The sequence below is a fragment of the Sciurus vulgaris genome, assembly GCF_902686455.1.
Source record: "Sciurus vulgaris genome assembly, chromosome: 1".
NCBI lineage: Eukaryota > Metazoa > Chordata > Mammalia > Rodentia > Sciuridae > Sciurus > Sciurus vulgaris.
In genome coordinates this window covers 212,430,519-212,454,402 of record NC_136461.1, presented here as the reverse complement: position 1 = coordinate 212,454,402, position 23,884 = coordinate 212,430,519, and the positions used below count along the sequence as shown (strand labels likewise).

The 23,884-nt window shown below is 42.8% G+C and overlaps 1 protein-coding gene and 1 pseudogene across 5 annotated transcripts in view; one reads left to right on the top strand and one right to left on the bottom strand.

Annotated features, from left to right (window-relative positions):
• The window catches only part of MROH1 (maestro heat like repeat family member 1), an 87,842-nt gene extending 72,679 nt beyond the window's left edge, over positions 1-15,163 (bottom strand). For 2 of the 4 annotated variants that reach the window (XM_079132116.1, XM_079132118.1), the window contains exons 1-5: positions 14,496-15,163; positions 14,221-14,296; positions 12,473-12,567; positions 11,585-11,659; positions 3,315-3,460 (exon numbers count right to left, since the gene is read on the bottom strand). In XM_079132116.1, coding sequence (XP_078988242.1) covers positions 3,315-3,460; positions 11,585-11,659; positions 12,473-12,533 — 282 coding nt within the window. In that variant the 5' untranslated portion in view covers positions 12,534-12,567; positions 14,221-14,296; positions 14,496-15,163. The remainder of the gene's footprint in view (positions 1-3,314; positions 3,461-11,584; positions 11,660-12,472; positions 12,568-14,220; positions 14,297-14,495) is intronic. The other 2 variants (XM_079132119.1, XM_079132117.1) reach the window with 2 other exon arrangements.
• Positions 15,164-15,389: 226 nt separating this feature from the next.
• On the top strand, positions 15,390-16,391 carry LOC306654517 (N-alpha-acetyltransferase 50-like; annotated as a pseudogene). Its single transcript has 2 exons — positions 15,390-15,599; positions 15,689-16,391. The product of its transcript is annotated as an N-alpha-acetyltransferase 50-like (transcript).
• The last annotated feature ends 7,493 nt before the right edge of the window (positions 16,392-23,884 follow it).

Below are 23,884 nucleotides of genomic sequence, written 5' to 3'. Positions count from 1 at the left end.
ACAAGGCTGGCTCGCCACAAGAAGGCCGGAGGCAGGGCACATGAGTCCAGCTCCATGGTTCTCAGGTATTATCAGTGGGTGGCCAAGGAGGCGGCCTGCCTTTTCCCCAGGCCTGACCAATCAAAGTTCAAAGTGGGGGGGGGGGGGGGACAGGGGCAACTCTTACGAGGTCCCCTCCTGCCCTGGGAGAGTTGTTTCTGATCTTCACACCCCAAAAAATCCTGCTCCTTTCACTCTTGAAAACAAACAAAAAATGGTGGCCACAAAATCCCCCCACGTAAGAGCATGTCAGCGTAGCCCTAAGCCTGTGAACTAGGCCCTTCAATGGCCCAATGTTAGCCCTCGTACAATGTGATAACCTGAAATAGAGTTTGAGTTTCCAGGCACACAACTTCTAAAATTCTTAGATTCTCCAAAGTGTCTGTTTTTGTGTGTGTGTTTGTTTGATTTGGGGATTTTTTTTTGTACTGGGACTGAACAAGGGGTGCTTGACTACTGAGCCACATCCCCAGCCCTTTTTTACATTTTATTTAGAGACAGGATTCTTGCTGAATTGCTTAGGGCCTTGTTAAATTGCTGAGGCTAGATTTGAACTCACAATCCTCCTGCCTTAGCCTCCCCAGCTGCTGGGAGCTGCTGGGATTACAGGCATGGGTCACCTTACCCAGCTCCAAAGTGCCTTTGTATGCTGATGACAGGATGGGTGGGGCTGGTCACTGGAAAGACCAAAGCAGGACTAAAGGCTGGGGACTTGACGCCTCACCACAGCCTCCAGCGAGGGGAGAAGGACTGAAATGAGTTGATTGTAGGATAATCAATTATGCCCATGGAATGAATCCTCCATCAAACCTAAGGACAGGGTTCAAGGAGCTTCCAGGTAGTCAGCAGGTGGCACACCCAGGGAGGACATGGGAATCCTACGCCCTTCCACACACCTCACTCTCAGCATCTCTTCTCTGGTGTCCATTTGCACCTTCTGTCATATCCTTGATAAACCAGTAAACAAATGTACTTCCTGAGTCCATGAGTCACTAAAAATTCACTAAACCCAAGGAGGAAGCTGTGGGAACCTCGAACCGTAGATGGTGTTCAGCATCACAGGACAGAGAAGGGGCTTACTGCTGCCACCTCAAGGGGGTCTACCTTGGGGACGAAGCCCTCAACCTGTGGGATCTGACACTACCTCCAGGCAGATGGTATCAGAATAGAATTGAACCAGAAGACACCCAGGTGACATCCAGAGGGACGAACTGTTTGCTGGGTGTGTGGAAGACAGTTCCAACACATCTGGTCACAGAAGTGTGCTGGGCTGTGAAAATACAGAGGAGAATGGAGCTCATGTGTGCCTCTGTCTCTAAACAGGGCACCTCAGGACGAAAGCCAAGTCTCCACTCCAGCTGGAACAGAACCCAGTGGTCACTTCAGTTCTGATATTGGGCCCTAATGTCCCCATGTGGCCTTGGAATCAATTCCACTTCTAGCCGATAGTGGGTTCAAGTGCTTGATGCTAAGGGGCCGGCCCAGCCCTGCATGTGGGGGCACTGGCTCTCACAGCCTTTGCATAGAGATGAGCAGCCCACCACAATCCCCTTATGTTAGGATGAGACTCTCAAGAGACTGGAAAATAGGAGCTTGTGAAGTGGAAACTAGCAGAAGGGAGGGAGGAAAGAGATTGAAAATTGCTTTACTATTTTTGCATCTCGTTCCACCTGCCTCCCCAGCCCCAGATGGAGTCTGTCCTGTGCTGGACCTTGGTGGGTGTGTACAAGACTGGCCATGTCTAAAACCCTGAGGTCACAGCTCACAGGGCAGCAGAGCCATGCCCAGGGCCTCTCTGCACTGAGACAGGCGGTGCAGGCACAGGCCTCCAGGTCTGTGACAACAGAACACAAACACCTAGTGCAGCCAGGAGCTGATGCCATGAAGCACCGCGTGAACCTCAGCTCAAGTGAGCCCTACCGTCTTCCACTACTGTACTCCTGGGATTGAATCCAGGAGGATTCTGCCTCTGGGGTACAGCCCCAGCTCCCCAGCACTTTTTTTTTCATTTTTACTTAAACAAGGTCTCACTAACTTGCTGAGGCTGGCCTCAAACTTGTAAGGCAAATAGCGGAAACCGCAGGCAGTCACCAGGAGCCAGTGTGAGAGGGTTGGGGGAAGAGTCATAGGCCAAAAGATGGAGATCAGAACTCACTGTACACATGCAACTGGAAGTGGAAATTCTGTTTACAGTCAGTTAAAGTAAAAAGGGGTGAAGTCAAAGGTAAAGTGGAAGAGACAAACACAGAGGTCAAAGGGGCTCTGCAGCAAGCCACAAGTCACACAGAGGAGCTCCTTCCCACAGGGCCCTGGCAGGTCCTCAGCAGGTCACCTCACCTTCTGTCCCATAACCGGACACAGATGCCAGTGTGCCACATCACACAGAGGTGCCTGGCATGTTAGTGCAGCACGCAGCCCTTGGAGAAAGAAGCACAAGGCAGGCACACGTGCAACGCAGTGCTGACCTGTGCACAAGCACGGCCCCGTCAGCACCACTGGCTCACCCAGCTCCTAAGCAAGCAAGAAGGGCAGAAGGGGAGGAAAGAGGCCCTCCAGGAGGCATCTTGAACCTTGCACCATTGCAGCGCCCTCATGCCGTGGGCAATTTCTCCAAGAGGTGGCAGTCGACAGATAAGAAAGAGGAACACGTGTAGAAGTCCCTTTTCACATATCAATGTCAATTAAAAAATAATAGTGGTCCTTAGAAACTGTAAAACCCTGCACCAAGGAAAACCAGAAAATATGCATGATAATTTCAAACAGAGCCAGCGCAGTCTCAGTTGTGCTCTTGGGCCAGCAATCTGACATCCACGCAGGGCTGAAGAGAGAATCCCCAGAGTCCCATGAGCTGGTAAGTCAGCCCCATTAGCAGGAGGGATGGGACTTTCCAGGGCTACAAGAGAAGGACCTGTTCCTTCCTGGGAGAAGCTCCTCTGGGAGGGGATAGTGGATGTGCTGGTGGCCTCCAAGATAGGACAATTTGGAAACAGCCTTCTTCTCCCTGGGAAGGGAGAGCCACTCAGGCACAGCAAATGGCTTGCTCATGAGCAGGGACTACTGCAGCCACAGCCTAGCCCCAAACACAGGACCCCAGCTTATGGGGGACACAGTCATACCCCACAAGTGGTGAGTCAGGGAGGGTTAGCATCCTGAAACACCCAGCCTTGAGGGAGCTTAGAAGTCACTTTCCACTAACAGCCTAGTTGGGTGCCTAACCTGTGGCTCCTGCTGGCCATCTCCTCCCAAACCACAGCACGCCCACGGGAGAGAGGTACCTTGTCATGCTGTCGCAGGTACTCGTCACAGGCGCGGAGCATCTCCCTGGGACGCGCCTCTCCCAGGGAGCACAGAGCATGGCAGACCTGCTCCTGAACCACAGGCTCCTTGTCGGTGATGGCATCCAGCAAGGTGAAGGATAGTTCTGCAGTGACAAAGCCGAGTCGGTGGCTTGTGCCTGAGGCCTCCCCGACAACCACAGCCGCCATTCCTGCAGCTGACATCCTCCAGACTCAGCAGTAGGAGAGAGCACATTCTGGCACCACTGGCCCAATGCCTCAGGGTCCAGTGGGCCTGTCTGCCAGACACAATTCCTGCATGTAGTGGGCAGTGAGTTAAGGGGCAGGGACACTGGTGATGAACAACGAATGAAGCAATAAAGCCACAGTCCCCGCCCACAGCACTCTAGCAGGACCAGATGTGAAATGAGGAATCAACAAATGAACACAGCACTACGCAGAACGATCAGCAACCACAGACCCTGCACTTGGTCCAGGGAAGGTGGGGCATCTACAACATGCTGACCAGTCATGCCACCCCACAGAAGGTTACCCAGGCTGGGCTGGGGATGTCCCAGGCTCTCTGCTCTACCAGCACTATGCCCAATGCCCACAATGCTAAAGAGGACAGCCCGGGAGGCACTTGCCATAGCAACAGAATAGAACAGGCACTGGAGTGTGGCTCAGTCTCCCCTCTGGGGAGGAATTCCTTCCTGAGCAGAAAGCTGGACTTCTAACAGCCCTTCCTTCCCATATTCAAGAGTTGGCTGGGTGCTGTGGTGCACGTCTATAACCCCAGAAGCTTGGAAGCTGAGGCACAAAGATCACAAGTTCAAGGCCAGCCTGGGTAACTTAGCAAAATTCTGTCTAAACTAATAAAAAGGGAATGTAGGGAATTAATAAGACCTCATTGTACCTAAGGCCAAGTTCAACCCAGGGAACCAAACCTGGCCCCTCTAACAGACATCCTCCTCTCCTATTTCCTAGGTTCTGGGTTTCATTTGGAGACCATCCTCTGTTGACGAGTGTGTGCCTTTCCCCTCCTTCACCCCAAAAGCTCTGTGCCCTGTCCTGCCTGGCTGTATCCCTGCCCTGACCTCAGATCTCGCAGGCACCCCAACCCCATTACCACCCTCCTCCACCTGTCAACACTCCTCACATTCCAGGCCTCTCAAGGTCCCTCAAGTTCAGGACATAGCACTCAGAGTGGCACTTACAGAGCCCAAGGTACAGCTCAAGCCCACAGACAGAGCTCAGGAGGCAGAGCCACACTGGCCAGAGCTTCACCCCAACATAGGCAGCAGGCCCTCAGTGGCCAGCCAGAATAGACACTGGGTCATGCCAGGGCTTGTTTAAAAAGGGGTGAAGGCACAGTACATCAGGGACAACCACTCAAAGCGTGCTGGACTGCAGGGAAGCCGCCATCTCTGGTTCCATCTACACTGGCTGCTGTAGCCTGAATACTGGTCTCTCCAAACTCACACTGGAACTTAACACCAGTGTGATGTTTCAAGAGATGAGGCCTCTGGGTGGTGACCATCCTGAGAGCAGGTGCAGTCGTGCCTTATAAAGGATCAGTGGAATCACTAGTCCCTTCTTCCTGTCATGTGAGGATATGGCAAGAGGCGCCACCTAGGAAGCAGGGAGCAGTCCTCACCAGACACCAAATCTGCAGGCCTTGATTTGGGTCCTACCAGTCTCTAGAAACATAAGAAAAAAAATTTTCCCCCTTAAAGAAAAGGTTTAGGAAACCTATAGGGCCACTATAAGCCTAAAGGGGGGAATCTGCAATACCCCAGATCTGCACTGCTAGAGGGGAAGATACATGAACAACATGAAAAAACAAGAGAAGAAAATGATCCAAACAAATCTAGATTCTATATTAATAGAATCCAAAACAGTATGGTAGAAGAAATGTCAGAAAAGGACTTCAGATTATACATGATTAAGATGATTCGTGGAGTTGAGGGAATTGACCTCCCCAGGTGAGTCCTGGAGGAGAGGCACAGGTAAGGAAAATTGAAGATTTGACTCATTTTTTAACACTTAATCTGTAAAAATAAGAATATGACAAAAAAAAAAAAAAGTCCTGGATACTTGCTAATTTTAATTATATTAACAGTTAACCACTTTTTTGTTTGTTTTAAGTTTGGGACTATGTGTTGAAGTTCTTCACCACTGAGCTACATCCCTAGCCCTTTTTAGTTTTTATTTTGAAATAGGGTCTCGCTGACGGGTACGGTGTCGCACACCTGTAATCCTGGTGGCTCGGGAGGCTGAGGCAGGATGATCACAAGTTCAAGGCTAGCCTCAGCAATTTAGCGAGACCCTAACAACTTAGTGAGACCCTGGCTCAGCAGAAAAAAATAAAAAGAGCTGGGGATGTGGCTCAGTGCCTATGTGCCCTTGGGTTCAATCCCTGGTATAAGAAAACGGAGCGGGTGTGTGTGTGTGTGTGTGTGTGTGTGTGTGTGTGTGTGTGTGTGTGTGTGTGTGTGTGTGTGTGTGTGACTAAATTGCTGAAGCTGTCCTCGAACTTGCGATCCTCAGGCTCCGGAGCCTCTGGGCTGACAGGCGTGTGCCACCACTAACCATTTAGAATAAAGTTTGATGCTTGCATCCTGGAAGGATCCAGAGAAGTCATCGCCTCTGGGGACAGCATTAGAAAACTTCCTTTTCCGAACATACATTTTTAGATTTTTTTTTTTAATTTCTTTTATTTGTCCATGGTTCTTTTTTTTTTTAACTTATATGTGGTGCTGAGAACCAAACCCAGTGCCTCACACGTGCTAGGCAAGAACTCTTACTGAGCTACAACCCCAGTCCTTTTATTTTTATTTTGAGACTCATGTGTGTATGTATTACTTATTCAAAACAATTAAAAATGTTTTGTCAGTAAAAAAAAAAAAAAAAAAAAAAATGATTTGTGAAGCAAAGGATGAGATAAGAGAGCAAATGCAGGCAATGAATGATAATACCAATAAGCAGTTGAAAGAAGAACTGCGGGAAGCAAAAGATCATTTCAACAAAGAGAGAGCAATTCTCAAAAAAAAAAAAAACCAAATGGAAATCCTTGAAATGAAGGAGACAATAAACCAAATAAAAAACTCAATGGAAAGCATCACCAAAAGACTAGACCACTTGGAAGACAGAACCTCAGACAATGAAGACAAAATATTTAATCTTGAAAATAAAGTGGCCCAAACAGAGAAGATGGTAAGAAATCATGAACAGAATCTCCAAGAACTATGGGACATCATGAACAGACCAAATTGAAGAATTATTGGGATTGAGGAAGGCACGGAGATACAAACCAAAGGAATAAACAACCTATTCAATGAAATAATATCAGAAAATTTCCCAAACCTAAAGAATGAAATGGAAAATCAATTACAAGAGGCGGACAGAATACCAAATACACAAAATCACAACAGATCCACACTAAGGCACATATTAATGAAAATGCCTAACATCCAAAATAGAAATAAGATTTTGAAGGCTGCGAGAGAAAAGCATCAGATTACATATAGGGGGAAACCAATATGGATAGCAGCAGACTTCTCAACTCAGACTCTAAAAGCTAGAAGGGCCTGGAACAACATATTCCAAGCTCTGAAAGAACATGGTTGCCAACCAAGAATCCTATACCCAGCAAAACTAACCTTTAGATTTGAAGATGAAATAAAATCCTTCCATGATAAACAAAAGTTAAAAGAATTTACAAATAGAAAGCCTGCGCTACAGAAAGTTCGCAACAAAATATTCCATGAGGAGGAAATGAAAAACAACAATGCAGGTCAGCAAAGGGAGGAGCTACCTTAGAGAAAAACCACTCAAAGGAGAAACCAAGATAAACTTAAAAACCAAAAATAAGCCAAATGACTGGGAACACAAATCATTTCTCAATAATAACCCTGAATGTTAATGGCCTAAACTCATCAATCAAAAGACACAGATTGGCAGAATGGATTAAAAAGAAAGACCCAACAATATGCTGCCTGCAAGAGACTCATCTCATAGAAAAAGACATCCACAGACTAAAGGTGAAAGGATGGGAAAAAACCTACCCGCCCATGGACTTGGTAAAAAAGCGGGGGTTTCCATCCTTATATCAGATAAAGTGGACTTCAAGCCAAAGTTATCCAGAAGGCGTAAAGAAGGACATTTCATACTGCTTAAGGGAACCATAAATCAGGAAGACATAAGGATAGTAAATATTTATGCCCCAAACAACAGTGCATCCCTATACATCAAAAAAATCCTTCTCAATTCCAGGAATCAAATAGATTACAACACAATAATTCTAGGTGACTTTAATATACCAGTCACCACTGGATAGATCTTCCAAACAAAAACCAAACAAAGAAACCACAGAACTCAATAACACAATCAATAACCTAGACTTAATAGACATGTATAGAATATTCCATCCATCAACAAGCGAATTCACTTTCTTAGCAGCACATGGAACCTTCTCGAAAACAGACCATATGTTATGCCACAAAGCAGCCCTTAGGAAATGCAAAAAAATAGAGATACTGCCTTGTTTTCTATCAGATCAAAATGGAATGAAAGTAGAAATCAATGACAAAATAAAAAACAGAAATTACTCCAACACCTGGAGACTAAATAATATGCTACTGAATGAAGCATGGATAACAAAAAACATCAGGGAGGAGACAAAAAAATTCTTAGAGGTAAATGAGAAAAATGGAACAACATATCAAAATCTCTGGGACACTACGAAAGCAGTACTAAGAGGAAAATTCATTGAATAGAGCGCATTCAAGAAAAGAATGAAAAGTCAACAATTAAAAGACCTAATATCACAGCTCAAAGCCCTAGAAAAAGAAGAACAGAATAACAGCAAAAGTAGTAGAAGACAGGAAATAATTAAAATCAGAGCTGAAATCAATGAAACTGAAGCAAAAGAAACTATTCAAAAAATTGACAAAACAAAAAGTTGGTTCTTTGAGAAAGTAAACAAAATAGACAAACCCTTAGCCACACTAAAACGGACAAAGAAACTCAAATGACTAAAATTCGTGATGAAAAAGGAAATAGCACAACAGACACCACTGAGATACATAACAAAATGAGAAGCTACTTTGAAAATCTGTATTCCAACAAAATAGAAAGTACCGAAGACATTGACAAATTTCTAGAGACATATGCTCCTTCCACACTGAACCAGGAGGACATACACGATTTAAACAGATCAATATCAAGCAATGCAATAGAAGAAGCCATTAAAAACCTACCATCCAAGAAAAGCCCAGGACCAGATGGATTCTCAGCCGAGTTCTACAAGACCTTCAAAGAAGAACTCATTCCAATACTTCTCAAAGTATTCCAGGAAATAGAAAACCTACCAAACTCATTCTATGAAGTTAATATCACCCTCATACCCAAACCAGGAAAAGACACATCAAGGAAAGAAAATTTTAGACCAATATCCTCGATGAATATAGATGCAAAGATCCTTAACAAAATATTGGCAAACCGTATCCAAAAACATATTAAGAAAATTGTGCACCACGATCAAGTGGGGTTCATCCCTGGAATGCAAGGATGGTTTAACATCCGTAAATCAATAAACGTAATCCACCATGTCAATAGACTTAAGGATAAGAATCATATGGTTATTTCAACTGATGCAGAAAAAGCGTTCGACAAAATACAACACCCTTCATGCTCAAAACACTAGGAAAACATAGGGATAGTAGGAAGATACCTGAACATTGTAAAGGCTATTTATGCTAAGCCCATGGCCAACATCATTCTTAATGGAGAAAAACTGAAACCATTCCCTTTAAAAGCAGAAACAAGACAGGGATATCCTCTTTCACCACTTTCTTTCAACAATGTCCTCGAAACTCTAGCCAGAGCAATGAGACAGACTAAAGAAGTGAAAAGGATACGAATAGGAAAAGAGGAACTTAAGCTGTCACTATTTGCTGATGACATGATTCTATATTTACCAGAACCAAAAAACTCCTCCAGAAAACTTCTAGACCTCATCAATGAATTCAGCAAAATAGCAGGCTATAAAATCAACACGCATAAATCTAAAGCATTTTTATACACAAGCGATGAAACATTTGAAAGGGAAATGAGGGAAACAACTCCATTTGCAATAGCCTCAAAAAAAAAATACTTGGGAATCAATCTAAACAAAGAGGTAAAAGATCTCTACAATGAAAACTACAAAACACTGAAGAAAGAAATTGAGGAAGACCTTAGAAGATGGAAAGATTTCCCATGTTCTTTGATAGGCAGAATTAATATTGTCAAAATGGCCATACTACCAAAAGTGCTATACAGATTCAATGCAATTCCAATTAAAATCCCAATGACGTACCTTACAGAAATAGAGCAAGCAGTCATGAAATTCATCTGGAAGAATAAGAAACCCAGAATAGCTAAAGCAATCCTTAGCAGGAAGAGTGATGCAGGAGGTATCACAATACCAGACCTTAAACTCTACTATAGAGCAACAGTAACAAAAACAGCATGCTTTGGCACCAAAATAGACAGGTAGACCAATGGTACAAGATGGAAGACAGGGAGACATATCCACGTAAGTACAGTTATCTCACACTAGACAAAGGTGCCAAAAACTTATAATGGAGAAAAGATAGCCTCTTCAACAAATGGTGCTGGCAAAACTGGAAATCCATATGCAGTAAAGTGAAATTAAACCCCTGTCTCTCACCCTGTACAAAACTCAACTCAAAGTGGATCAAGGACCTAGGAATTAGACCTGAGACCCTTCACCAAAGAGAAGAAAAAGTAGGCCCAATCTCCACCACGTTGGCTTAGGACCAGACTTCCTTAACAAGACCCCCAGAGCGCAAGAAATAAAAGCAAGAATCAAAAAATTGGGATGGATTCAAACTAAAAAGCTTTTTCTCAGCACAGGAAACAATCAACAATGTGAAAAGAGAGCCTACAGAGTGGGAAAAAATCTTGTCCACACACACCTCAGACAGAGCACTCATCTCCAAAGTTTATAAAGAACTTAAAAAACTTTACACCCAAAATACAAAGAACCCAATCAATAAGTGGGCTAAGGAACTGGGCAGACACTTCACAGAAGAAGATATACAGGTGATCAACACATATATGAAAAAGTGCTCATCATCCCTAGTAATTAGAGAAATGCAAATTAAACCACCTTAAGATTTCCTCTAACTCCAATTAGAATGGCTATTAGCAAGAACACAAACAATAGTAAGTGTTGGTATGGATATGGAGAAAGAGGCACACTCAGACATGCTGGTGGAGTTGCAAACTCGTGCAGCCACTCTGGAAAGCAGTATGGAGATTCCTCAGAAAGCTTGGAATGGACCCACCATTTGACCAAGCTATCCCACTCCTTGGTTTATACCCAAAGGACTTAAAAGCAGCATACTACAGTGATGCAGCCACATCAATGTTCACAGCAGCTCAATTCACAATAGTTAGATTGTGGAACCAACTGAGATGCCCTTTAATAGGTGAGTGGATAAAGAAACTGTGGTATATATACACAATGGAATATTACTCAGTCATAAAGAAGAATAAAATTATGGCATTTGCTGGTAAATGGATGAAGTTGGAAAATATCATGCTAAGTGAAATAGGCCAAGTCCAAAAAACCAAAGGATGAATGTTTTCTGATAAATGGATGATGATATTTAACGAGGGGGGATTGCTGGGGGTGTGTGAAGAGAAGAATGAAGGAACTTTGGATGGTATATAGGAGTGGGAGGGGGTGGGGGATGGAAAGATAGTAGAATGAGACAGTATTATTCTATGTATAATTACATGAATGGTATGAATCTACATTGTGTACAACCACAGAAATGAAAAGTTGTACCCCATTTGTGTACAATGAATCAAAATGTGTCTAAAAATCAAAAATATTTTAAAAAAAGAAAATAAATTGAGTTATTACCGTCAAAAAAAAAAAAAAAGAAAAAAAATTTTATTACATATAAGTTACCCAGTCTAAGGTATTTTTTCAGAGCAGCCCAAGTAGGCTAGAACAATCATTGCATTCTTGTTTCTCATTAACAAAAACTTGGGAAAATCATGCTCCTGAAAGCCATGTTTCTGAATGCCATGGCTCATCTGGGTCCTAAATTCTAACAGGGGAGCTCCACAATCTGGCCCAGATCCCACCAGGCCCCCAGGTGCCAAGTGAACAGTTCATGTTGGCCTTGGCCTGTCTCGACAGCCAAAGGGCAAAAGGCACCTGGCATCCACCCCATGTCTTCAGCACTCACTCTCCATGTAGGACTCTGCCATTTCTGGGTTCTCAGCTTCTACTGCCCAAAGTGCACATGGAGAGCTTCTCCAGCCTGGAATACAGAACACAGGATTTGATCCATAAGCCCCCATAACACAAGTTCATAGGCAATTACTATTTTGTATAAAACAGAGTTAAATGAATTTGTCCTGGGGCATACCTCTGCTGCAGTTGGTAAAATTTAAGGAGCCAAATGGACCACCCCCCCCACCCCCACCCCCCTGCCAGGATCTGGCAGCTCAGGGAAGCACTGGCCCACAGTGTGGCCTCACCATCCTGAGTCCTGGCAGGCAAAGCTGCTCCTCCACCCAAAGTACCTGTCTCTTCACTGAGGAGACAAGTGGACCACACTGTGCCTCAAACGTCACAGGCCTTGAAGTGCCACTTGCAGAGATGGCCCCTCCAGCACACGAGGCCTCGACCACTTCACCACATGGTCTCATATACATGGCCTATGCCTTGTCCTCCGGAGGTCAGAGAGACTGCAGGCTCACCTTGGCCTGGCACCCAGCTCCACTCTAACTATGTGGCCTCTATTCACTGATAAACCCCCTGGTTCCCTTCATCTCCTCCCCTCCAGCATTCTTTCCTCACACACTCCAGGGAAAATAAAGGAAAGACTCCATGATCCACCCCTGGCATCACAAAGGACTGTGCCCACATGGAGAGAAGGCAAGGTCAGAAATGGTGTCAATCTTGGGAGCTGTAGGAATTAAAAATAAATGAGAATTCTAGTTCAGGAAGGCAGGCTGACCCCAGGCATCCACCCCCCCACACCAAAACTCCAATGAAATGACAGAAAAGATGCACGTTTTAAAAGGGTAAACCCTTAAGAGCACGGAAACAGGATGGATGGTTAACAGACCAGAAACTCCCAGGGACCCCAGAAGACAGGCAGGCAGGCACCTGCTGTGACAATGTGGCATCAGCACAGCACTGCCCTCCCTTCCTGGAAGGCATCTAAAAGCAACAAGGAGAACAGGACGTGGATACACACATTCCACCTGCAGCACAGCAAGGAGAAGGCAGAACACCAGCTGTCAAAGGGCGGAACCCAGCAACTGTGAGGCCCAGAGAGACAGGCCCATTCAGAAAGAGGCACTGCTCTCAAGGGGGATGGCACAGCTGGCATGAAATCTCAAACCCCACGTTCCCGACCCGGACTGAGTCTGCCAGGGGGAGGAGCCAGGGACAGGCTTTGCCCTGTGTAAAGCCACAGCTGTTGACCTCCACCATTCGAAAGGTGAACCTAACCACACCTCTAAGGGTGGCCCTCACCCAACTCAAAAAGAAGCAAACGAAGATGGACAGGCACCAGAGGTAACCTGCCCCAGACAGGTGAGTGTGACAGGAACCAACTAGCCCTCCCAGCCAGAACAACTCAAGAACTGGATAAGCCACCTGTAATCCCAGCAACTTGGGAGGCTGAGGCAGAAGGATCATGAGTTCAAAGTCAGCCTCAGCTGGCTAGTAAGACCTCAGAAACTTGGTGAGACTCTGTCTCAAAATAAAACACAAAAAAGACTGGGGCCAGGCATAGTGACACACGCCTGTAATTCCAGTGGCTTGGGAGGCTTAGGCAGGAGGATCACGAGTTCAAAGCCAGCCTCAGCAAAAGTGAGGTGCTAAACAACTCAGTAAGACCCTGGCTCTAAATAAAAATTAAATAGGGCTGAGGATGTGGTTCAGTGGTTAAGTGCCCCTAGGCCAAATCCCTAGTACCAAAAAAAGTCCTATAAAAATTGGACAAAACACATGAAACTGTAGTTCTTACAATGGCGGACATCAGAGAATGAAGATCAGTGAGCCCCAAGGGGTGGGAAATGAGGGAGCCCTTCAACTACCCCAGTGCACTGGGAGGAAGAGCCTCGAGGCCTTGAAGCAGGTCAAAGGGTCACAAGCATCCAAGTTGAGAAACAGAATCGAGGGTATTGATCAATTCCAAAAGCTGTGTGCAGGCTCCAGTAGCAGGGAAAGTCGCCCAGGGCTATGGTTTGGTAAGTGTCCCCAAAGGCACAGGTGCCAAAGGCTTGGTTGCCAGGGTAAGACTATTGGGAGAGGTGGGACTTTTAGGAGGTGGGGCCCAATGGGAGGTCTTTGGCTTATCGGGTGTATCCAATAATCCCCTTTGGGATTATTGGACCTGGCCCCATCCCCTTCCTGGCTGCAGGGTAAGCAGTTTTCCTCTGTCACTTACTCCCCACCATGTCTACCTCATACCCTCCCCATATGCTAAAAGCAACAGGTCTGTCTGATCATACGTTGGCTAAAATAACCCTTTTGCCTTTATAAGTTAATTATCTCAGGTATTTTGTTACAGTGATGGAAAGCAGACTAACACACCCAGAGAGAACTCTGGAGACCTGCAAAGGGTCTTCTAGGCACTCAGTGAATTGTTATCAATGCTGTGGGTTGGCAGAATAATGTCCCCAAAGATACCCATTTCCTAACACTCAGAATATGTGAACATTTTCATTATATGGGAAAGGGATTTAGCAGACAAGATTAAGGTTATATACCTAGAGATGAGATTACTGTGGATTATCAGGGTGAGAGCAACCTAGTCACAAATCCTTTAAAGCAGAAAATTTTGCCAGGAATGGTAGCACCTACCTGTAATCCCAGCTACTCAGGAGGCTGAGGTAGGAGATGTGCAAATTTAAGATCAGCCTAGACAACTTAGTGAGGCCTTAAAAAAAAAAAAAAAAAAATTAAAAGGCCTGGGGATGTAACTCAATGACTGTAACTACCTAGAATGTGCAAGGCCCTAGATTCAATCCTCCATACTACCCCCTCCCTCCAAAAAAACAAGAAAACTGTCCAGATGAGTTGGGAAGACATAAAAGAAGGTGAAAAGAAATTCAAAGCATGAGAAACACTCAACCCACCATTGACGAATTTGAAGATGCAGGAAGGTGGCTTTGACACAAGAAATGGAGGGGGCCTACAAAAGCCCTCAGCTCATAGCTGGAAAGAAAACAGGGACTTCTTCAGTCCTAAAAATACAAAGAAACAAATTTTGTGAACAACCTGAAAGTAGGAAACAGATCCTTTCCAGAGCCACCAAAAAGGAACAGAGCCCTACCTAGATCTGGATGTTCCCCAGTGAGACCCATGTCAGACTTCTGACTTCAAGCAATTTAAGGTGATGAATCTGTGTAATAACATTAAGTCTGTGATAATTTGTTACAGCAACATCAGAAAACTAATACAAGTGCTACCAGTAGAAAAAGGAACGGAGACTTGGGGGAAAACCACCCAAAGGGATTAGCAGAAACAATATCTGGAGCTTACAAAGGGTCAGGAATGTGCTGCTCCCAGACCAGAGAGGAAAGCACAGAACTCACCAGATACAGGGCAAAGTGCTACAGAGGGGCTTTACCTCAGTAATGAAATAAAACTCTCCCTAAACTCAATGTTGCTCAGTCTCATCAAACAAAGGTAAAAGCAAGCCCTGAATGGACTAAACTGTACCCAAGAAACTTAGCCACATCCTAGCATGAAATTCAAGGGTGACACAGGATGCAAAAATATCCAGAGCCAACAAGGTTAAATGCAATGGCTGACTCCAAGGTTGCCAGGAGGGTTGATGTAGCATACAAAAGGCCCTGAGTTCAACACCCCACACGAAAGGGGGGGCGGAGGGAGGAAGGGAGGGAGAAAGCAAAGAAGCAGGAAGACATGACCCATAACGAGGATGAATGGATCAATGCAAACTGACCTGCACTTGACACAAAAGAAAGAATTAGCAGACAAGGTCATGTAGAGAGTCACTATACTGTATGTTCCATATTCAAGAAACTACAGGAGGCTGGCGGAGGCGGCGGCGGCGGCGGCGGGAGCTGAGTGCCCTGAGTGCACGTGTGGATAAGCGGCGGCATCAGCGCGGCGGCTGGAGGCACCCCCGCCCCCTTCGGAGACTTCAGGGTGCGCTCGACTTTCGCGGCCCCGTCACCCCTTCAGCTCTGTGCCCTAGGCGAGGAGGCCGGCTTGTGGGGTTGAGTGGCCCGGGCTGAGGGCGCCGAGAGCGGGGCGGCGAGGACGACGGCGTTGACAGCGGTGGTAAGGACGGCCTCAGCAGGCGCGGAAGCTGAAAGGTAGCCGGACCGGTAGCTCGCTGGGAGATGTGACACCACACAATGTTAAACAGTGGAAGAGACTGAACCAGGCCGTTTTTCCAGTCAGCTACAATGACAAGTTCTACAAGGATGTGCTGGAGGTTGGCGAGCTAGCAAAACGTGCCTATTTCACTGGTATCGCTGTAGGTGCAGTATGCTGCAGGGTGCATCAGTCACAGAATCAGAAGAGACTTGACATCATGACACTAGGATGTCTTGCACCTTACCGAAGGCTAGGAATAGGAACTAAATGTTAAATCACGTCCTAAACATCTGTGAAAAAGATGGCACTTTTGACAACATTTATCTGCACGTTCAGATCAGCAGTGAGTCAGCAATTGACTTCTACAGGAAGTTTGGCTTTGAGATTATTGAGACAAAGAAGAACTACTGTAAGAGGATAGAGCCTGCAGGTGCTCATGCGCCTCAGAAAAACCTCAAAGTCCCTTCTGGTCAGAATGCAGATGCGCAGAAAACAGACAACTGAACAAATTACAAATGAACTTTCTTGCACTTGCTTGTCGCCAAATAAAAGAGAGGCCCATTGATTCCCTGCCCCTGTCCCCCCGCCTTTCCTAAACTTTCCTCCCTCCTTGTTCTTGTTTTTCCTCATTTCATTTCTTTCCTCTAGAAATTTTAATACTTTCAAGGAATTTTAAAAATAATCATGTTTGGATTGTTTTAGTTTTCTTTTTCTTTTTTTTTTTTTTTTTGGTGAGGTGGTTGGATTGAAATAAGGAGGAGGTACATCTGTTTAGTTTCACAGTTAAAATGTATGGTCCCAAAAATTTGGGTAGCAGATGATTTCAATTTTTTTCCCCTTATATCCTGCTTTCACATTGAAGGGCAGAGCCTACAAATATTGTTTATTTCTAAAGATAAAAAGAAGCAGCAGCAATATCTTGTTCTGTAATTCATAGACAAGTTTAGTGTGTTTGTGGTACTTTAGGTTTTTAAAAACTATTTGTGGGAGGTTAATCCCTAGACATTGCCTTCACTCCACCTTTAGCCCTTCTGAGCACTCTCTCAGGAGTTGAACCATTGTTATCTTCGTAAGAAATATCAAGCTTATTTAGGTTTTTAAAATGATCCCCCCGCCCCCACAACTGATTGATGAGGCAGTTTGGGTAGGTGTTACATTTTGGTCTGAAAGTATTTGAGTTAATCTGCTTTTTTTTTTTTTTTTTTTGCTAATGAGTGAGCTGGTTATTAGATGATTTGTTTTTCTTGCTATTGATTTTTATTAGAGTCATTAAGTTTTAGCGTGTGAGCTGGTGAGATCTTTCTTTCTTTCTTTTTTTTTTAAATATCCCAGCTAGAGAGATGGCCTTTAACTGACCTAAAGAGCTTTGTTGTGATGTTTTTTCTCCAGCCCTTTTCCTTCAGTAAGCCCAATAATAGTCTAACCTTAAAAGTGGAGTTGATGTCCTCATAGGTCAGTATCCCTAAATCAACCTAAAGCAGGTGTTTTCTCGTAGACATATTAAAAAATAACAAAGGAAACTTAGATGAACTTGCAGCACAGTACATGCATTTAATGTCAACTAATGCAGGCTGTGTGGCCACTGAGCATTTGATTGTATAGGAAAAAAGTATCTAGACAGTATTTTTGAGAATAACATAGCTATGCTATTGCTTATCTGTTGGAGAACATCCCAGATTTGCTTATACTCTGTGCCTACAATACTGAGTTTAAAGATTTTGGAATAGAAGAATTGTTGGACAAATAGCTTCTGGGAAAGATAGAAGCATAAAGTGTTAATAATGCAGATATCACTGTGACCTCCTCTACTGACAGGACTGGTTTTTGTTAGATCATTTTCTGGCACGTAGAGAGTGACTTTAGCAGGTTGATAACTTTATGAGAGACATCTGAAGTACTTGTGTTTTACTCCCATTGTCCCATCTTCAATATTTAGAATGTTTTGGATTGTCAGTAGTGATGGTTCAAGAAATGTTCTCATTAGACTTTACAAACAATGCACGGGGCTTGAGTTTTCTGTCATTTGACTTTAAGGAAGTTTGATTCATAATATTTATCCTCATACATAAAATTTTGGTATAAAAGTCTCATCTCCAAATAGGTTAAATGACAAAATTATTTTATAGAATGTTTGTACACACTTTGTAACCTTAAGTTTTTGTTTGAAAGTGTGAGAGGACAAAGTAAAATAGACTTCTATAGTCTTAATTGAGTGCCAAGAAAAATATAAGGAAGATGACTGATGAATGAGTTTATAGTGTTCTAATCCTAAATTAGTAAAAAATGTAGAAAGATCACACTGATTTATTCATTATCAGTTCCTTAAACAATCCAAACATAGGCTTAGAGGAAAAGTTCAGCATTAAGCACCTTTACCTTTGTGGATAAGCTTCAGCTTGCTCTTGCCAAGAGAAGCGTGCTTGAGTTACAGGAAGTATAACTAGTGTGAAGAATTCAACTTTTTTGTAAACTTCCAGATATCAAAGTAGATTTTGATATATAACTGAGTTTTCTGAGATGACACTGCCTCTATTTCTATAACCATTTCACCTGGACTTTCTAAGCAGTCCTATGAATGTATCCCTAAATGTGGTTATCAAAAACCGAATAGCTGCCTCACGACAATTAAGTACTTGTTATTTAAAGAGGGAAAAATATTAAAGTTTGATTTGAGTTTGTAAAAAAAAAAAAAGAAAGAAAAGAAACTACAGGAAAGGCTGAAGTATTACAAAGAGGTCAAGTGTAAAAGGATGGAAAAGTAGAAACAAGCCAGAAAGATGGGTGACCAGACTGGCAGGTTTCAGAAACACGACAATTCTGAACATGTGTGTACATAACACAGAGCTTCAAACTACACAGAGCACAGCTAATACAACTGCAAGGAAAAACAGACAGATCTAAGCTACAGATTCAAACATCCCTTTCTCCAGGGCAGATAGAACAAGTGGAGAAAATCAGTAAGAAGACAGAGATGTGAATGGACCACACTGCTAATCAACTTGACCTAAGCACGTTTACTGAATGCTCCATTCACTAACATTAGGATACATGTTCTTTCTAATACACGACCACATTCTGGGCAATAAAACAAATCTTATACATGTCAAAAATTCAAGACATACAAAGTATGTTCTCTGACCACAATGGAATTAAATAAATCAATAAGAGAAAGATAACTGAGAAAGTTTCAAGTATTTAGAAACTACTCACTATGCTTTGAAATAATGCAGAGTTCCAAAAGGAATACAAAATGAAATTACAAGGTGGGCAGGTTGGCACACAACTGCAATCCCAGTAACTTGTGTGTCTGAGATAGGAGGGTCATAAATTCTAGCCCAGCCAGGGCAACCCATAAGACCCTGTCTCAAAACAAAGAACAAAAAAGGCTGGGGATGTGGGCTAATGGCAAAACACCCCTGGTTTAATTCCCAAAACAAAACAAACAAAAAGTTATAAAAAAGCTGTATTGAAATTTGTGGGAGCTTATAGCACAAATCTATATTGATAAAGAATGACTTCAAAGGCATCCTTGAGAAACTAGACCCCCAAATGAAGCAAAAGTAAGGAAAAAAGTATCAGCATACAAATCAAAGAAATAAAAATAGAAAAAAAAAATGATACCAAGGCCTAATTTGTGAGAAGATAAATAAATTTGATAAACTTTAGCCTGACTACTCAGGAAAAAAGAAACAAATTACTGATATCGGGAATGAGAGAGTAGACATCACCACAGATTCTACAGATACTAAAAGGATAATTACATATTCTGAACAACTCTATGGCAGGAAAACTCAACAACTAAAAAAAAGTTCATTAAAAGATATGAGCTACAAAAGCTCACTCAAGAAGGGAGAGAACCAGTGCACACCTACAGACCCAGCCACTCGGGAGACTTCAGCAAGGTCACTTGAGACCAGCCTGGGCACAGAGCAAGACTGCACCTCAAGACAAATAAATAAACAAACACATAAATAGTAGTCCAGAAAAAAACAGTAGTAAGGAAGACAAAAGTATTCTATGATAAGGTGGGATTTTAATCGTAAACACAGATTAGTTAATAAATAGTGCTGAAGCAGTTAGTTGTGCACTTAGTCTAAAAAAACTAAATCTTCCCTACATTTTTCCTTACCTCAAAGTAAGTTCCAGATGGATGCAAGAGTTAAATGAAAAAAGAAACTATAAGAATCCTAGTAGAAAATACAGGTAAATACTCAATAGCACTGGAGTTGGAACAGATCCAGAAATAGCCAAAGCAATCCTGGGCAGGAAGAGTGATGCAGGAGGTACCACAATATCAGACCTTAAACTCTACTATAGAGCAACAGTAACAAAAACAGCATGCTTTGGCACCAAAATAGACAGGTAGACCAATGGTACAAGACAGGGAGACAGGGAAGACATATCCACATCTCCCTGAAGACAGGGAGACATATCCACATAAGTACAGTGACCTCATACTAGACAAAGGTGCCAAAAACTTATAATGGAGAAAAGATAGCCTCTTCAACAAATGGTGCTGGCAAAACTGGAAATCCATATGCAGTAAAGTGAAATTAAACCCCTGTCTCTCACCCTGTACAAAACTCAACTCAAAGTGGATCAAGGACCTAGGAATTAGACCTGAGACCCTTCACCAAAGAGAAGAAAAAGTAGGCCCAATCTCCACCACGTTGGCTTAGGACCAGACTTCCTTAACAAGACCCCCAGAGCGCAAGAAATAAAAGCAAGAATCAAAAAATTGGGATGGATTCAAACTAAAAAGCTTTTTCTCAGCACAGGAAACAATCAACAATGTGAAAAGAGAGCCTACAGAGTGGGAAAAAATCTTGTCCACACACACCTCAGACAGAGCACTCATCTCCAAAGTTTATAAAGAACTTAAAAAACTTTACACCCAAAATACAAAGAACCCAATCAATAAATGGGCTAAGGAACTGGGCAGACACTTCACAGAAGAAGATATACAGGTGATCAACATATATGTGAAAAAGTGCTCATCATCCCTGGTAATTAGAGAAATGCAAATTAAACCACCTTAAGATTTCCTCTAACTCCAATTAGAATGGCTATTAGCAAGAACACAAACAATAATAAGTGTTGGTATGGATATGGAGAAAGAGGCACACTCAGACATGCTGGTGGAGTTGCAAACTCGCGCAGCCACTCTGGAAAGCAGTATGGAGATTCCTCAGAAAGCTTGGAATGGACCCACCATTTGACCAAGCTATCCCACTCCTTGGTTTATACCCAAAGGACTTAAAAGCAGCATACTACAGTGATGCAGCCACATCAATGTTCACAGCAGCTCAATTCACAATAGTTAGATTGTGGAACCAACTGAGATGCCCTTTAATAGGTGAGTGGATAAAGAAACTGTGGTATATATACACAATGGAATATTACTCAGTCATAAAGAAGAATAAAATTATGGCATTTGCTGGTAAATGGATAAAGTTGGAAAATATCATGCTAAGTGAAATAGGCCAAGTCCAAAAAACCAAAGTGAATGTTTTCTGATAAATGGATGATGATATTTAACGAGGGGGGATTGCTGGGGGTGTGTGAAGAGAAGAATGAAGGAATTTTGGATGGTATAGAGGAAAATGGAGTGGGAGGGGGTGGGAGATGGAAAGATAGTAGAATGAGACAGTATTATCCTATGTATAATTACATGAATGGTATGAATCTACATTGTGTACAACCACAGAAATGAAAAGTTGTACCCCATTTGTATAAAATGAATCAAAATGCAGTCTGTAAAAATAAGAAAAAAATTTTTTTTTTTTTTTTTTTTTTTTTTTTTTTGGTGCTGGGGATTGAACCCAGGGCCTTGTGCTTACAAGGCAAGCACTCTACTGACTGAGCTATCTCCCCAGCCCCAAGAAAGAAAATTTCATTTAAAAAAAAGAATTGGGCTGGGGTTGTGGCTCAGTGGCAGAGCACTTGCCTAGCATGTATGAGGCACTGGGTTCAATTCTCAGCACCACATAATAATAAATAAATAATATAAAGGTCCATTGCCAACTTAAAAAAAAATCAATAAATAGGATGGACTCAAACTAAAAAGCTTCTTTTCAGCAAAAGATACAATCAACAATGTGAAGAGAGTGCCTACAGATTAGGAGAAAATCTTTATGCACCTCAGATAAAGCATTAATCTCTAGAATATATAAAGAACTCAAAAAAACTTAACCCAAAAAAAAATAATAATAACCCAATCAATAAATGGGCTAAGGAACTGAACAGACACTTCACAGAAGAAATATAATCAATCAACAAATATATGAAAAAATGTTCAACATCTTTAGCAATTAGAGAAATGCAAATCACAACTACTCTAAGATTTTATCTCATTCCCATCAGAATGGCAAATATCAAGAATACAAGCAGGGGGCTGAGGAGATGCTTGCCTTGTAAGCACAAGGCCCTCGGTTCGATCCCCAGCACCCCCCCCCCCAAAAAAAAAAATAATAATAATACAAGCAATAATAAATGTTGGCAAGGATGGGGGGGGAAGGTACACTCATACTTTGCTGGTGGGACTGCAAATTGGTGCAACCATTATGGAAAGCAGTGTGGAGATTCCTAAGAAAACTTGGAATGGACCCACCACTTGACCCAGCTACCCCATTCCTTGGTTTATACCCAAAGGACTTAAAATCCACATACTACAATGACACAGCCACATCAATGTTTACAGCAGCTCAATTCACAAAAGCTAAACTAAGAAACCAACCTAGATGCCCTTCAACAGATAAATGGATAAAGAAAATACACACACACACACACACACACACACACACACACACACACACGATGGAATATTACTCAGCTTTAAAGAATGAAATTCTGGCATTTGCTGGTAAATGGACGGAGTTAGAGAATATCGTGTTAAATGAAATAAGCCAAACTCAAAACAACCAAAGGTCAAATATTTTCTCTGATATGCTAATTCACAATAAGCTGTGGGGGATAGGGAAGAATAGAGCTACTTTATATTAGGTAAAGGGGAATGAAGGGAGGGGAAGGGGTATGGGGGAAGGAATGGTAGTACAGTGAAACAGACATTATTATCCCATATACACATATGAGTACATGATCGATGTGATCCTGCAATATGTATAATCAGAAAAATGAGAGATCATACTCTGTTTATGTATGATCTATCAAAATGTATAAATGCTTTCTACTACCATTCTAATTAGTTAATTAGAACAAATAAAATAAAAATAAAAATAAATAAATAAATAAAAATAAGCAACTTCACAAATGACCTCTTAGAGAAACTGCTCCTAGCAGTCCACTGCTCCTATTATGCAGAACCTCACCAGCCTGGAATTCTCTGAATTGGATATGAGGCCATGGGCTGCTTTATTCCTAAATTGAGAGTGTACAGAAGCCAGTGTTACCAGAGGCAATATATAAAGTCTTAGTCCTATCCAGAGCATACTTTCAAAATGACCTATTCGGAAAGCTAATGTTCCCTTTAGCACAGAGAACACAGAAAATTCTGAACCAAAGCCCTCATAAAACATTTTGATAAATACCTGGTTGAATAGGTCACTTCACCAGGATTAATCTTATCTGGATCCAGTGTTCCTGAAAAGTTACCTGTACTGCCCATGGCCGGCAACCAACCCATGAGAAACTCTTCAACCACTGAGCACAAAAGGTCATCCACCCACAGATCAACCTGCAGCAGAACACTCCCATCTCCAAAACAGGACGGGTTTGGCCTTTGTTCTGCTGGAAAAATTCTAAAAGATTCTATACCAGTAACCTCCTTGCTACAACCCATCACTGGCCAAAGCTGCCAGTTCACTTCCAATTGAAGTCACTTTACAGAGGCTGGGAAAACTTTCTCACATATGGTTATATATTGAGTACAGATTTGCTGACTTGAAACATCTATTTAAAGTCATCAATCAAAATCCAAAAACCAAATGTCCTCCCTGATATGCAGATGCTAACATACAATAGGGGGTGTGGGAGAATAGAAGTTCACTGGATTAGACAAAGGGGAAAGAAGGGAAGGGAGGGGGACAGGAACAGAAAGACAGTGGAATGAATCAGACATGAACACAGGACCCGTGTAACTCCACACCACGTACAACCACAAGAATGGGAAGTGATACTCCATGTATGTGTTATATTTCAAAATGCACTACTGTCATGT